This window comes from Carcharodon carcharias, chromosome 2, assembly GCF_017639515.1.
Source record: "Carcharodon carcharias isolate sCarCar2 chromosome 2, sCarCar2.pri, whole genome shotgun sequence".
Taxonomy (NCBI): domain Eukaryota; kingdom Metazoa; phylum Chordata; class Chondrichthyes; order Lamniformes; family Lamnidae; genus Carcharodon; species Carcharodon carcharias.
The window spans coordinates 127,200,829-127,214,754 of NC_054468.1; the positions used below are offsets into that span (position 1 = coordinate 127,200,829).

Below are 13,926 nucleotides of genomic sequence, written 5' to 3' on the forward strand. Positions count from 1 at the left end.
CCTTTTGAGCACTTTCTTCAGAGGCAGACCAAGCTGGGAACTTTCCCCGATTCCATTATCAATCTCGAGGATGAAAATTCAGCACATTGTATGAGAGGTGGGGAGGTGGCAAAGGGATTGAGTGGCAATGACCCATTTAGAGCCTCGGAGTTGACTGGAGGTTTGGGAATGGCCTCGTTGATGAAGAGCCAACATTTATATCGACCCTGGGATGCTTTGCTACATTAGAGATGCTGTAACAATGCAGGCTATTGGTGAGAATGGAGGGGGCTGAAGGATGCTATGAGGGGTTTCGGTGATAAAGATGATCTTGAATGGTGGTGGAGGCGAAGGAGGAAATAGTTGAGGAAAAGGAGCAGATGATTTTGGTGAGCGTTGAGTTGAAGGGGCAGATGGTACAGCTCAAGGAGGCGAGGAGCCTGAGGGAGGTTAGGGGAGGATGCGACAGAATTTGGGGTCGGGTCTGGGTTAGGTGAACTGGGGTGAGAGAAGGAGCAGCCCGAGCCACTTGACTCAATTTTGGGTCAGGGGAAATTCATGGATTTGGCGGTACGTGGTACCATCCAACCCCAAAGTTTACGTTCTGTTGCTGTTTGTTGATCCAAAATTAAATGATTTACCCGTGCCTCTTAAATGACCTAATTTCGTTTTCACGGCCTCAGCTGGAATAATTTGCTTCAAGACATTGTGGAGCAGCTGCACTCAAGCAAGGTCCTGCTCCAACTCTGGCAGAAGTACAAAGATTACTCGGGCCAGTGTTCAGTCATAGTGCAACAGCAGGAGGAGAAAAGCAATGAGCTGATGAAGAAAGCCGCAAACAGGGATATCGCTGAGGAGGAGGTTACAAAATGGATTCAGGACTGTGACGTGAGTATGATAGACACGACAGCACGAAAGTAAAGCCGGAACCTGAATTTGCTTTTAACCCTTTAAAAAGATAAAACCGCAGTGACTTAGTACCATAGGTGCCCAGTGAACCATCGCACAGGGATTTCATGGCATCTATTTATTGAGGGGCGGGGATAGGGACTGGGGAGCAGAGTTGAAGTGTGTTGAAGTATGAGAATTTGTAAAAGGTAATTCCCAGTTTCTTTTCATGCCTATAGAGATATTAGAATGGAACAGCACAGACGAAGGCCATTTGGCCCACCAGGTTTGTGCTGGCTCTTTTGAAGTGCAACCCAGTTAGTCCCACTTGTCTAATCATTCCCCGTAATCCCTGTAATTTTTTCCTCCTTCCAAGTGCTCATCCAGTTATCTTTTGAAAGCTACCATCAAATTTGTATCCATTGCCCTATCAGGGATCCCATTCCAAATCTTTACTACTCATTGCATTTTTAAAAAAAAATCCACATGTTGCTTCTGGTTCTTTCGCCAATGGGCTTATCCATCGAAAACTGCTTTCTGCCAAGTAAAGCTGCTGGTATAATTGCACTCTTCTGAGTTGAAGTTTTAACACCTGCAGGGTATGGCAAGGTATCTCAACAGTGACTGCAAATTTATTTTCCTTTATTGAAATCATTGCAGGACATTATAAAGGGGAGATGGTGGCATTAGCGGTTATGCCACTGGCCTAGTAATCTAAAGGCCCAGGCTAATGCTCTGGGGACATGGATTCAAATCCCACCATGGCAGCTCATGGAATTTAAATTCAATTAACTAAAATCTGGAATTGTAAAGTAATCTCAGTAATGGTGACCATGAAGCTTTCACTAAGTGTCGTAAAAAAAAAACCTATCTAGTTTATTAATATCCTTTAGGGAAGGAAACCTGCCATCCTTACCCGGTTGGCAATGTGGTTGACTCTGATATGGCCTAGCAATCCACTGAGTTTAAGGTCAATTAGGGATGCGTAACAAATGCTGGCTTTGCTAATGATGCCATGAAAGAATAAAAAAGAAAACACACAATTTCTGGAGTAGAATTCTTGCTCAATTACCTTTCTGAAGATAGATCCCCTCATCTACCTAGCGTAAGCAATCAGAAATATAGCAGAGGATTTCCCCCCTCATTGAGCGGTCACAGTGGACGGGCCCAGGAGTGGCTGCTCCGTGGTCTAGCGCCTGCGATTGGGCCCTGACCACGATTTCACACTGGCTGGCCATTAATTGGCCAGCTAGAGTGAATCGTGCGCTGAAACGCTCAGCGCTGCCTCGGTCGGGGGCAAGGGCGGAAGTCAGCGGGTGAGCTCAGTGATAGCTCCCTGAAAGCACAGAGCTGCCTCAGGTAGCTGAAGATTTTTAACTTTACCAATAAGGATGCTAAAATTAAAGAAAACATGTACCCGCTGATGTGACTCTGTCACGTGAGCAAGGACATGTTAAAAGTGAGTTTTAAAAGTTTTTATATTTTTTTTAAATCACTCTTTGAAACCTCACCCCGCCTGCAGATGAGGCTGCTTGGCCTATTCGCCCACCCACCAACAGGCAGGGAAAAGTTGAATTTAATTAATTTATTAATGGGCTTATCAGCCCTCCTAATTGTCGGCAAGCGTGCTGCCTATTCACGCGCGAGTATGCGATGACATTGGGGACGCTTGCCCGACATCATCACAAACTATTTTTCTCCCGTTCGGGTCAGGCCCGCCCAATGAGGCAAAGATTCTGCCCATAAACTTTTCTACCACCACATGCAGAAACTAAAATGCAGAAACTCCAGGACTATTCCATTTCTTATCTGTTAGAGGAGCATCCAAAACCAGTCCTCGTGGACAGATGTTACATCTCACACCATCTTTCGTGTTTCCCCTGCGCCAATCATTAGGCTGCCTGACAAGTATATCGCTGTGGAAGTCGCTGCCACAGTGTGCGGTGGAGGCAATCAGCACAGACGTGTTTAAGGGGAAGCCAGACAGGCACATGAGGGAGAAGGGGACATGCTGATAGAGTTAGTTGAGGTAAATGGAGAGTGGGAAGAGGCCTGTGTGGATCATAAGCCTATAGACCAGTTGGGTTGAATGGCTTGAGCTTCATGCTGCATTTCCATGTACTCTCGGGCCTGAACTCAGACTCCGCAGTGGAAATGCAGGTTGAATTAGATTCTGTGAGACTATTATATAACAAAACTTAGGAAGTGAAGACCCATCTAGCCCCGCCTTCACATATAATAGAAATTAGGATTGTCAAAACATTTTGAGGCATTTAAAGTTTATCTTTAAAACTCACCCAACTCAATTTCACACCAAAATATACTGATGCCACCAATGGAAGATGGTGCACATTTTGGCCTAGAAAGCCCATTAAATCTTTAGTGTGAAAACAAAAGCACAACATTAACTAATGAACTGAAATCTTCTGCAACTTGAAATTTCTTAAGTCGATCTTTGTGCCAGATCATACAGTGATACAGCACAGGAGGCCACCCCCAGCACATCGTGCCTGTGCCAGCCTGTCCCAGAAAGAGCCATCCAATCAGTCCCCATAACTCTGCCAATCTCCTCACATTCAAGTATCAGGGTGTGTATGTGTGTGTGTCAGAGAGAGGGGGGGGTGGCATAGTGGTATTATCAGTGGTCTAGTATTCCAGAGATCCAGGGCAATTCTGTGGGGACCTGGATTTGAATCCCACCACAGCAGATGGTGAATTTTGAATCCGATAAAAATCTGGAATTGAAAATCTGACGATGACTGTGAAACCATTGCCAATTGTCATAAAAACCCATCTGGAGCATGAATGTCCTTTAGGGAAGGAAATCTGCCGTCCTTACCTGGTCTGGCCTACATGTGACTCCAGACCCACAACAATGTGGTTGACTCATAAATGCTCTCTGAACAAGGGCAATTAGAGATGGGTAATAAATGCTGGACTAGCCAGCAACACCCACATCCCATGAACGAATAAAAAAATCCCTCTCTCTCTCATACACACATTCACCCCCACTCACTCAACCATCCTCACCCACCCACCCTCACTCATTAACCCCACTGACTCACCCACTCTCATTTACTCACTCACCCACCCTCACACTCACTTACTTACTCTCACTCACCAAATTAGCTGCGGGGATTGGGGGGGGTACAATGAGAGCAGGAGAGAGGCCTGAGGCTTAGCAGCATCTGAATATGGGTGCCCACCAAGGGGAGCACTGAGGGCCTGTTGAACGCGGGGAGGAACCAGGGGCGAACGCGGGGAGGAACTAGGGAGAAGCAGGGGGGAATGCGGGGAGGAACCGGGGGAACGTGGCTGGAGAGCTGGGCCAAAACACGAAAAGCCAGGTTGGGGTGGGAGGGGAGCGTGATGAGTGGAGGTCCTGTGCGCTCCAGAGTTGCCGGTCTCTGCTATTCCACCATGTTTGCTGCTGATAGGCTCACTATTGAACCGGGAGCAAAACAGGCCGTGATTGGAGGAGCAGCCCCCTGCAGGTATCTTCAAACTCACTGACCCATCCTACTGGCATTTTCAATAGACTCACTGGGGGCCACATGGAAGGCAGGCTGTGGGCTGGACAAGCCTGGTTTAGAATACTTTCACCTACCTGTTGATTGAGACCAGAGTCCAGCCCAGATTGGGTGCGTTAAAAGCTTGTTTTATTAGACAGCACCTTCAGCTGTCCAGTCAGTGGTTATGAGCCCAGTGTTGTTTCGAATTTAGACCTGGTTGCCACCAGCTTGACAACCCCGATTACAAGAGATTTATGCAATGTCGGAGAACTGGAAATGCTGTGATCTCTGGGTGTGTCTTGCTGAACTGTACCATTTTTAAACTGAGTGACTCTCGTTTCCACAATCTGCGACAGCTCCTGCAGCCATTTTTTTTACGCCTTTCCAATGGTCCCATGACACCGCACACCATGCTGCCTTTTTCAGGCACGCTCAGTCCTAGTCAGGCCTGTAGCATTGGAAGCTAGATGAGGTTTAAAGAAACTTAACGTATAAGCTTAAAATTACAGTAGGTACCTCTTTACGCAGAAGGCAGTGGGAATCAGGTACTCTCTTCCCCCAAGTGGCTGTTTTAGGTCAATTGAAACATTCAAAACTGAAATGGTTCGATTTTTGTTAGGTAAGGTTATTGAGGGTTACAGAACGAAGGCAGGTAAATGGAGTTAGGATACAGATCAGCCAGGATTTGAGGCACACAGGATGGCAGAAGGCTGGAGTAGGTTGGAGGCAGGGTTGTTGAATGTGAGGCGAAAACTCTCCAGTCCTTTTGAACCTGCCAGACTACAGCGAGCCCTGTCCTTAAGTGAAACCCTCTCTCTCTCTAATTCCCACTGCAGGTGCTGCTGGAGGATTTGGGAACAGTGCGAGATTCTCTTCACGTTCTCTCGGACCTTGGAGAAGAGCTGAGACAGCAGGTTGACTCTTCTGCAGCGGCTGCTATTCAATCTGACCAGCTGTTCCTCACCCAGCGACTGTCTTCTCTGGAGCAAGCTCTCAGCAGGCAGCGGAATGTGCTACAGGTACCTCCGACAATTCGGTTCCTATAACTAATTCATCTGACAGTTGGACTTTGCTTTAGCACAATTAGTTGCAACTTTTTTCTCAAGCTACTTGGGTAACAAGTCAGGCACAATTTTCATTTATTCTCAGAATGCCTACAGAACTCAAAATTCAAAGTATAGACAGTTTACAGACCTTCTGTATGGCAGCTTCCGAGAGGAAGAAAGATCTTGCATTTATAAAGCACCTTTCATGACCTCAGCATATCCCAAAGTACTTCACAGCCACTGAAGTACTTCTGAAATGTAGCCACTGTTGTAGTTTTTAAGTGTGGCAACTAATTTGTGCATAGCAAGATCCCACATGCAGCAATGAGATAAATGACCAGACAATCCAATTCAGTGGTGAGCATTGATTAGTGAGCGCTGGACTAGACAGCTTCAATAATATAGCAGTCCCAGCACTCTGCTCCTGTCAGCAAGTATCATGTTTATCCGTATTACAATAGCCATTTCGTTCCAAAAGTACATCACTGACTTTAAAGCACTTTGGGATGCCCTTAGGTTGTGAAAGGAGCTATATAAATGCACCAACTGATTTGTGTACAGTAAGATCCCAGCGAATAATGAACAAGTCTGCTTTTGATGCTGTTGGATGAGGGATAAATACTTGCCAGGACTCTTGGAAAATTCCCCTCCTCTTCTGCCAAGGGACCTTTTACATCTCTCAAAGAGGGCAGATGAAACCTCTTTAACTTCTATGAAAGATGGCATCTTTGACAGTGCAGCACTCCCTCTGTACTGCAGTGGAGATCTGACTGGGTTATGTGCTCAAGTCTTTGGAGTGGGGATTGAACCCAGGACCTTCTGACTCAGAGCAGGATGTGCTACCGAACGAGCCAAGGGGTCTGTAAAGGGAAATGCTGTGACTATAAAGCCTCTCACTGGGAACATTTCGCACCACAGGCTGGTGTTCAAGATTATGAGGCGTTCAGCAGGAGACTGGAAGCCCTGGAGAAGTGGATTGTCGAGGCCGATGAGGTGCTAAAATTGCAAGATCCCAACCGATCATCTGACCTGACCCTAATCCAGGATAGGATGGAGGAGCTGAAGGTAAGATTGTTGTTTTGTTTTCTGGGTGAGATATTAAAGGGACATGAATGCATATGTACCTCTATTTCCTGTTGGTTTGGATTTTCATGGTTTCTTGCTGTGCCTTCATCCTCCCATTGCTGTCCTGGCATTCTCAGGCTTTAAATCAAGACGAGGGGCACACAGACACATTTCACCAATGCCTCTTTGTTGCTGCTCTGAGCCAACCTGTCATTAATGGATAAATCTTCTCAATCCACCTCCAGTTGCCTAATACAAGGACACATGGCCTGGCCACTTGGTTACGGTTCCTTCTTACTGTCCACAATGCATCTCGGACAGAGTGGCCTCTCACTCTACTGTATTCCCTTTTAAAGCTCCCAATTTGCAGCAACACCACACTGCTCCTCAGGAATTTGCTGGAAAATTTAAGTTGGAAATGATGTCCAGCCTATTAACCAGGGAGAAATTGGCTTTGGGCAGGGTTGAGTCACCCTGAAGAGAAAATCAGACTGGGTGTAACATGGGTTGCCAATTCACAGTTGCCCGTTTGTCGTTACCCACCCACCGCCGCCCCATCATGTACCTTCTTTAATTGGGACGTAAGTTGAATGATAGTTTAAAGTGAAAGGATTTTGTGTATTTGTCCCAGCATAAATGAGGTGAATGCATCGAACTGTGTGGATTTTTACAGCACAGAAAAGGCCCATTCAGTGCAACTTCTTTGTGCTGGTGTTTATGCTTTGCATGAGCATCCTCTCACCTCACCCTATCACCATATCCTTCATCCTCTCACCTCACCCTATCACCATATCCTTCTATTCCTTTCTCCCTTAAGTGCATGTGTTGCCATTTACCTCAATCCCTTCGTGTGGGTAGCGAGTTCCAAAGCCTGTTCAGTCTTTCCTGGTCCTTGTACCACCCCCGCACCCCCCAAATCTGGTATCGTCCTTGTAATTGTTTTTGCATTTTCTCCAGCGCCTCTCTATCCTTTTTAAAATATGGACACCAGAACTGTGCACAGTACTCTTAAATGTCGTCTGACTCAGGTTCAATACAAGTTTAACACAGCTTCTCTGCTTATGATATTCTATTCCTCTAGAAATTTACCCTGCCGCATTGTTCACATTTTTTGTGACGTTGCTACATTTAATGATTTGTGTTTCTGTAACCCTAGACCCTTACTTTGCTGCAGAGTAATATTGTAATGGGGGCAGAGATGCTTAAGTCTGGACGTAGGAACAGAGGGCTCTGTGTGCCCTGAGAACGGGAGTGGATTCTAATAACACAGTCGGTGATCGCATGAATTGCCAATGAAACCATCCTACTACCTGTTCCTGTTTCAGTCAGTCTGCACTGTGGGGTGGGGGTGGTGGGGGGAATTGGGCTTTTTATGGTCCCTGATTGACGGGGTTGAATTTTCGGCTGATTCTTTCAGACCAGGTGGTTCAGATGTCACACCAGGATTTCCCCTCGCTGTGAGAAGGTTTGATCTCAGCAGTCCTGGCAGTGTCATTTAAAAGGAGCCTGCTTTATCAGTGGAATTGCTGTTTTGTTTTTGTTATTTCCCAGAAGGCAGACGTTCGCTCACAGGACAGTGCATAGTCGGACATGAAGCAGACCAGTACAAGTTGCAGGCATAAAGTCTATTGTAACTCTTTTCTCAGGTTTTTATCCATCCAGTCAGGTTTGCTTGTGAACTGGAAACGTGCTGAGAATTTAGATTTTTCTTTCCTTTACAGTGCCTGCAAGACAACAGGAAGAAATTGTATTTATATAGAACCTTTAACTTAATGAAAGGCCCCAAGATGTATTATCAACCAACATTTGACACACAAAGAGGCAGTGGAACAGATGACAAAAAGACTGTTCCAGGATGTAGGTTTTAAGGAACCTAAATGGAAGCGAGAGGGTAGAGAAGCTGAGAGGTTTTAGTGTGGAATTTCCAGAGCTCAGGGTCTAGGCAGGTGAAGGGACAGCTGCCAGTGCTGCAGCATTGAAAACTAGGGATGTGTAGAGCTGCAGGAGGGTACAGAGATAGAGAGGGGCGAGGCTGCAGTGGGGCTTGAAACCAAGACATCTAGCAATGTAGCATAAAAAGATCACAAAACTGAAAGTGAGAAGGGAACATGAAGGTTTTTGACATTTGTGAAATTGCGGGATTACGTTAGAGGGTAAATTTCTGGGTGTAGAATGAGGGGAGAGCTTCCTAGTCCAGGGTGTGGAGCTATGGTCATATCTGGGCCTAGGCAGTACAGGAAGATCTGATGATGCAAGGAGCTCCCATCCATGAGTAAGAAAGTGAATGACTTCCTTCCGTCCTCAATATTCCTGTGAATTGAGGGTCCCCTCTGGAATCATTGAATGGACCCTGGTCATTAATTTTTATTCAAAGTGACCAGTTCAGAAATTCAGATTGGTGTTTAGGAAGCAACCTGCAGTGTTCCAGACTGAAGGTGGGGTGATAACAGTGGGTTATTTTGCACTTCACAGGTCCAGATGCTAAGGTTCAGCAGTACGGTCCCTGACCTGGATCGTCTGAATGAATTGGGCTACAGGTTACCCCTGAACGACAAGGAGATCAAACGCATGCAGACATTGAACAGGCACTGGTCCTCGATTTCCGCCCAGACCACCGAGAGGTTTAGGTAAGTCCGCAACTTACTGCTTGTGAGCTACATTCAGTGGAATACAGTGTCAGACTGGTAAATCATTGCCAAATGTACTGAGGCTAAACATTCTGCATCACTCAATTGTTCAGAGAGAATGTGGCCCCTGGTTAGAAATGTGAATGGGTCTAACTGGATCCCAGTGATGCCAAAAATTAAGGAGTTTCTATTGGCGGAACTTGCACTGAAATTTCCTTTGGTGCTTTTTTCCCTTCACCAGAACATAACTGGGTCAAAACTGGCAGTGAACACAGTGCCAACAATACGGGGTAACAACGAGTGATCTTCTGCCCTGATCTCTCATTCCTGCCCCTGCTGCTCTTCTTCCTGTTCCATTGTTATTGAGAACAATGGGGAGGCGTTGGGAATGCGTGGGAGGAAGGGGCAGAGGGGGCCTCTGTTGAAATCTCGGGTGCATTGAGACAGACAGCAATTTGGAAATATAGCTCTGGTCTCAGTGAGAACAATTACAGGGGTAGCACCCTCATCTCTGAGCCAGAAGCCTGTGGGTTTGGGCCCCACTCCAGAGACTTCAGCCCATAATCCAGGCTGATATTCGTAGATGCATTGGGCAGAATTTAATGCCCTCCCTTGAAGGTGAGTTTGGTGGCGGGGGGGCAATTAACCAGGGTGGAGGGTGGGGACCCTGTCACCTTCCCACCTCTACCCCGATTAAGTCTGAGGCAGGAAGGCCCATGGACAGCATTCCTGCCCTGCCACCAATTGAGATCCTTAAGTGGGCAATTAATACCCACCTAAGGACCTCTTCCCACTTCTGCTAGCATTAACCCATCTGGGAAGCTGAAATGCAAATAAGCAAATGATATTGGGGTCGCTTTTGGGCTTCCGGGGTGTGGAAGGGTGGGTTGTAGTGGGGGGGGGGTGTCCCTCAGGCAAAGGTACACAGTGCCTGGTCAAGGGACCTGGCATCAGGAAGGAAGGGGGCCACCGAGAGCCCTTGCCCTTGCTGCCAGCCCCCAGCCCTCCCCCGTGACCCCATACCACCTTCACTTACTTGTGGCCTGGGTCCCTCAGCGATCCTGGGCCCCGGGTAGGTGCATTAACAGCAGCAGCCGCTCACCCACCCCGCCCAGTGATGCTGCCAGGAGATGCACAGCTGCTGGCCTTTGATTGGCCAGCAACTCTTGGGAGGCACAATTTCCACCCCAGGGCCTTTGATCCCGGGGAAGCCCCACCACTGCCCAGTTAAATGCATGATTGGCACTTAATTCAACAGGCCTTCCCGAAAGGTGGCAACGGGGGACTCTCCAGCTAATGGGCAAGACTCCCATCGCCTCCATTAAATACTACCCATAGAATAGTACAGCACAGATGGTGGCCATTCAGCCCATCGAGTCTGTAACAGCTCTTTTGAAGAGCAACCCAGTTGGTTTCACTCCCTTGCTCTTTCCCCATATTCCTGCAAATATTTCCCCCTCCACATATTTATCCATGCTAATATTGAATCTGTATCCACCACCTTTTCAGGCAGTATATTCCAAATCCTAACCACCCATTGCATACAAAGTTTTTCCTTGTGCAGCCTCTGGTTCTTTTGCCAATTACCTTAAATCTCTGCCCTCTGGTTATCAACCCTTAAGATACTGGGAACAGCTTCTCTTTATTTACTCAATCTAAAACCCCTCATGATTTTAAGTACCTTTATCAAATCTCTTGGCCTCCTTTGCAGTGAGGAGAACAACCCCAGCTTCTCCAGTCTATCCATATAACTGGAATCCCTCATCAATGGAACCATTTTAGCAAACCTCTATGGATCCATCAAAATTTTCACATCCATTCGAAAGGGTGGTAGCCAGAATTGGATCCAATACTTCAGCTGGGATTGAACTAGTCTTAATGTATGGTTAGCTTAACTTCCTGGCATTTGTAAACCTGTTCAACCATATTCAAAGATTTATATAATCTCTCTCTTCCTCCCAGCCTTTTAAGATTGTACCATTTAGCATCTATTGTTTCTACCCATTCCCCTGATCAAAATATATTAGCTGTCACTTTTGGCCTTGTTAGCTCACTACAGTAAATATAACATAAAGTTAATCGAACTAACTGCACTGGGCCAGGGGGACATTTCCAGGTTCCACAGGGGAACAGCTGTTGTGGTTGCACCCATTGATCAATATTCTCCATTCATAGAATCATACCGGACTGAAGGAGGCCATTTGGCCCATTGTGCTTGGGTCTGTGTAGCATGATTGGCAGTTCAGCTTACTCCGATAACTAATTTCTGTGAGCTTGGTGGATTGACTGATTTTTCCTGGACTCTTGTGGTTTCCCTTTTGTTAAACCGACTGAATTTCCCACCTTCCCCCCTCTGCTCTTGCAGTAAACTGCAAGCGTTCCTGCTTCAGCACCAGACGTTCCTTGAGAAATGCGAAACCTGGATGGAGTTCCTGGTCCAAACCGAACAGAAGCTGGCCGTGGAGATATCCGGAAACTACCAGAACCTTCTGGAGCAGCAGAGAGCACACGAGGCAAGTGGAGATTTGGATACACACACATAGCAATAGGAACACCTTCACCTCCAAGCACTGTTCTGATATGTATATGTAATCACTGACGCTGGGTTAAACTCCCTCATTAATCAGCACTGTGGGGATGCCTTCAGCACACAAGCTGCAACGGTTTAAGGAGACCAACCGTTGGCTCTGGATTGGCTTCCTAAGGCAATCTATGGATGGGAAATGAAGGCCAGAATTCTCAGTGATGCCCCACATTCCCGGATGAAATGAATAAGAAATCATTAGACAACATGGACTAGCAGTGGACAATATGACCACTGGTAGGGGTCTTCAGCTAAGCACATTGTGCACTGGTTATGAATGTCTTGTTGGATTTTTTTTTTTAAGTCCTGCTGCATTTTTGTGTCAAAGAACTAACCCAGTGGTTAGTTATTTAATCCAGTATTATAGACTTATCAGTGACCATTCTATTTTGTGATTGCTCTGCCCAAACCAGCCCCTTGGCTGATTGCCTGCTGCTTCATCCTGAGCAATTCCCTTGGCTGTTTTTTTACCCCCAGAGATGGTTTGCCATTGCCTTCCACGCTCAGGGGTAGGACGAGGAGGCAGGTCCCAAGTCGACCTCAGCTGGAACGGGAATGGTCTCTGGTGTTATTCTGAACCACACGATAGCCATCTGGCCAACTGAGCTAACTGCACCACCCCTTATCAGTGACCATGTCGCCAATAATGAGTTCTGTTTTGTGGGGATTTGCACTTCAGATTGTTGACCATTTGAACTGGGTAGAGTCTAAACTCTGTATCTGAGGAAATTTCCACTAACTTTGATCACACCTCTGCCATGACAAGGCATGAAATTGAGTTCAATAAATTCAATAACAGGTGGTTTGGCACCAGTGAAATGATCGAGAAAACTCCAGGATGGTCATAAAAAGCCCAACTGCCCTTCAAGAAAAGGAACCTGCTGGCCTCGCCCAGTCTGAACTACACGTGACTCCAGTCCCACCCTATGTGATTGTCACTTAATGCCTGCTGGGTAGATAGGGATGGGCAATAATTACTGGCTTGCCAGTGTTGCCCACATCCCAAGAACAAAAAAAAAATCCCCTAGCTGAGTGTATTAAGCTAGAGGACAGCTAAGGCTGAATGTGACAAGCATACTCCTTGGGTAGAACCCCTTCCATCAGGAAATTGAGAGCACAGGCCTCTACCATTTTCGGGCACTAAGTAGGAATTGTTATGGCCTGCACCCACTCTCTCCTGATGAATGCTGCTGTGGATGAAGTTGCACAACTGGAGAGTACATAAATTATACGAACATGCGAAATAGGAGCAGAGGTAGGCCATTCAGCCCCTCGAGCCTGCGCTGCCATTTAATAAGATCATGGCTGGTTTGTTTGTGTTGAGTTCCACATTCCCATTTAACCCTGATAACTTTTGATTTCCTTGCCTAGCGAGAATCTATCTACCTCTACCTTAAAAATATTCAGTGACCCCCACCTCCACCTTCTGAGGCAGAGAATTCCAAAGTCACACAACCTTTTGAGAGAAAAAAATTTCTCCTCATCTCTGTGCTGTAAGGGTGACCCCTAATTTTAAAACAGTGCCCCCTAGTTCTGGATTCACCCACAAGAGGAAACACCCTTTCCATGTCCACCTTGTCAAGACCATTCAGCATCTTATACACTTGAATCAAGTCTCCACTCAGTCTTCTAAACTCCAGTTGAAACAAGCCCAGCCTTTCCTCATAAGACAACCTACTCATTCCAAGTATCAATCTAATAAACCTCCTCTGAACTGCCTGCCCAAGTTGCCCTTGTTGTCAACCTAATCAATGTTTAAAAAAAACTGGTGCTTCAAGGATGATATACAACAGCCTTTGGGTGTCTGTCCACTGCTCTGGGTACCTATCCTTGGCTCAATTGGTAACACTCTCTGCTCTCAGTTGGAAGGTCATGAGTTCAAGACCCACTCCAGAGATTTGATTGCATAACCTGGGCCAACACTCCCGTTGCAGTACCTAGGAAGTGCTGCATTGTTGGAGGTGGCATCTTTTGGGCAAGACATTAAACAGAAATCCTGTTTCCCTCTTCAGGTGGATTTGTAGAAGAGCAGAGGAATTTTCCCAGTATCCAGGTCAACAAACACCACCAAAGACAGATTAGTCAGTCATTTATCTGATTTGTTAAATATTGGCCCAAATGTGACCACACTAAAACTGAACTGTTTACCTACTTAACATCAGTACCCACTGTTCAAAAGTAACTCATTGACTGCAGTGACCTTTGGGGCATTCCAAGCAGATGCG

At 46.4% G+C, this 13,926-nt stretch overlaps 1 protein-coding gene across 4 annotated transcripts in view; it reads left to right on the plus strand.

Moving 5' to 3' along the window:
• Positions 1–13,926, plus strand: part of LOC121275411 (nesprin-1-like) — a 198,822-nt gene that overhangs the window by 67,088 nt on the left and 117,808 nt on the right. For all 4 annotated transcript variants that reach the window (XM_041182983.1, XM_041182984.1, XM_041182985.1 and 1 more), the window contains 5 exons: positions 663–867; positions 5,216–5,398; positions 6,344–6,490; positions 8,963–9,117; positions 11,483–11,630. In XM_041182983.1, the coding sequence (XP_041038917.1) occupies positions 663–867; positions 5,216–5,398; positions 6,344–6,490; positions 8,963–9,117; positions 11,483–11,630 (838 nt within the window). The remainder of the gene's footprint in view (positions 1–662; positions 868–5,215; positions 5,399–6,343; positions 6,491–8,962; positions 9,118–11,482; positions 11,631–13,926) is intronic.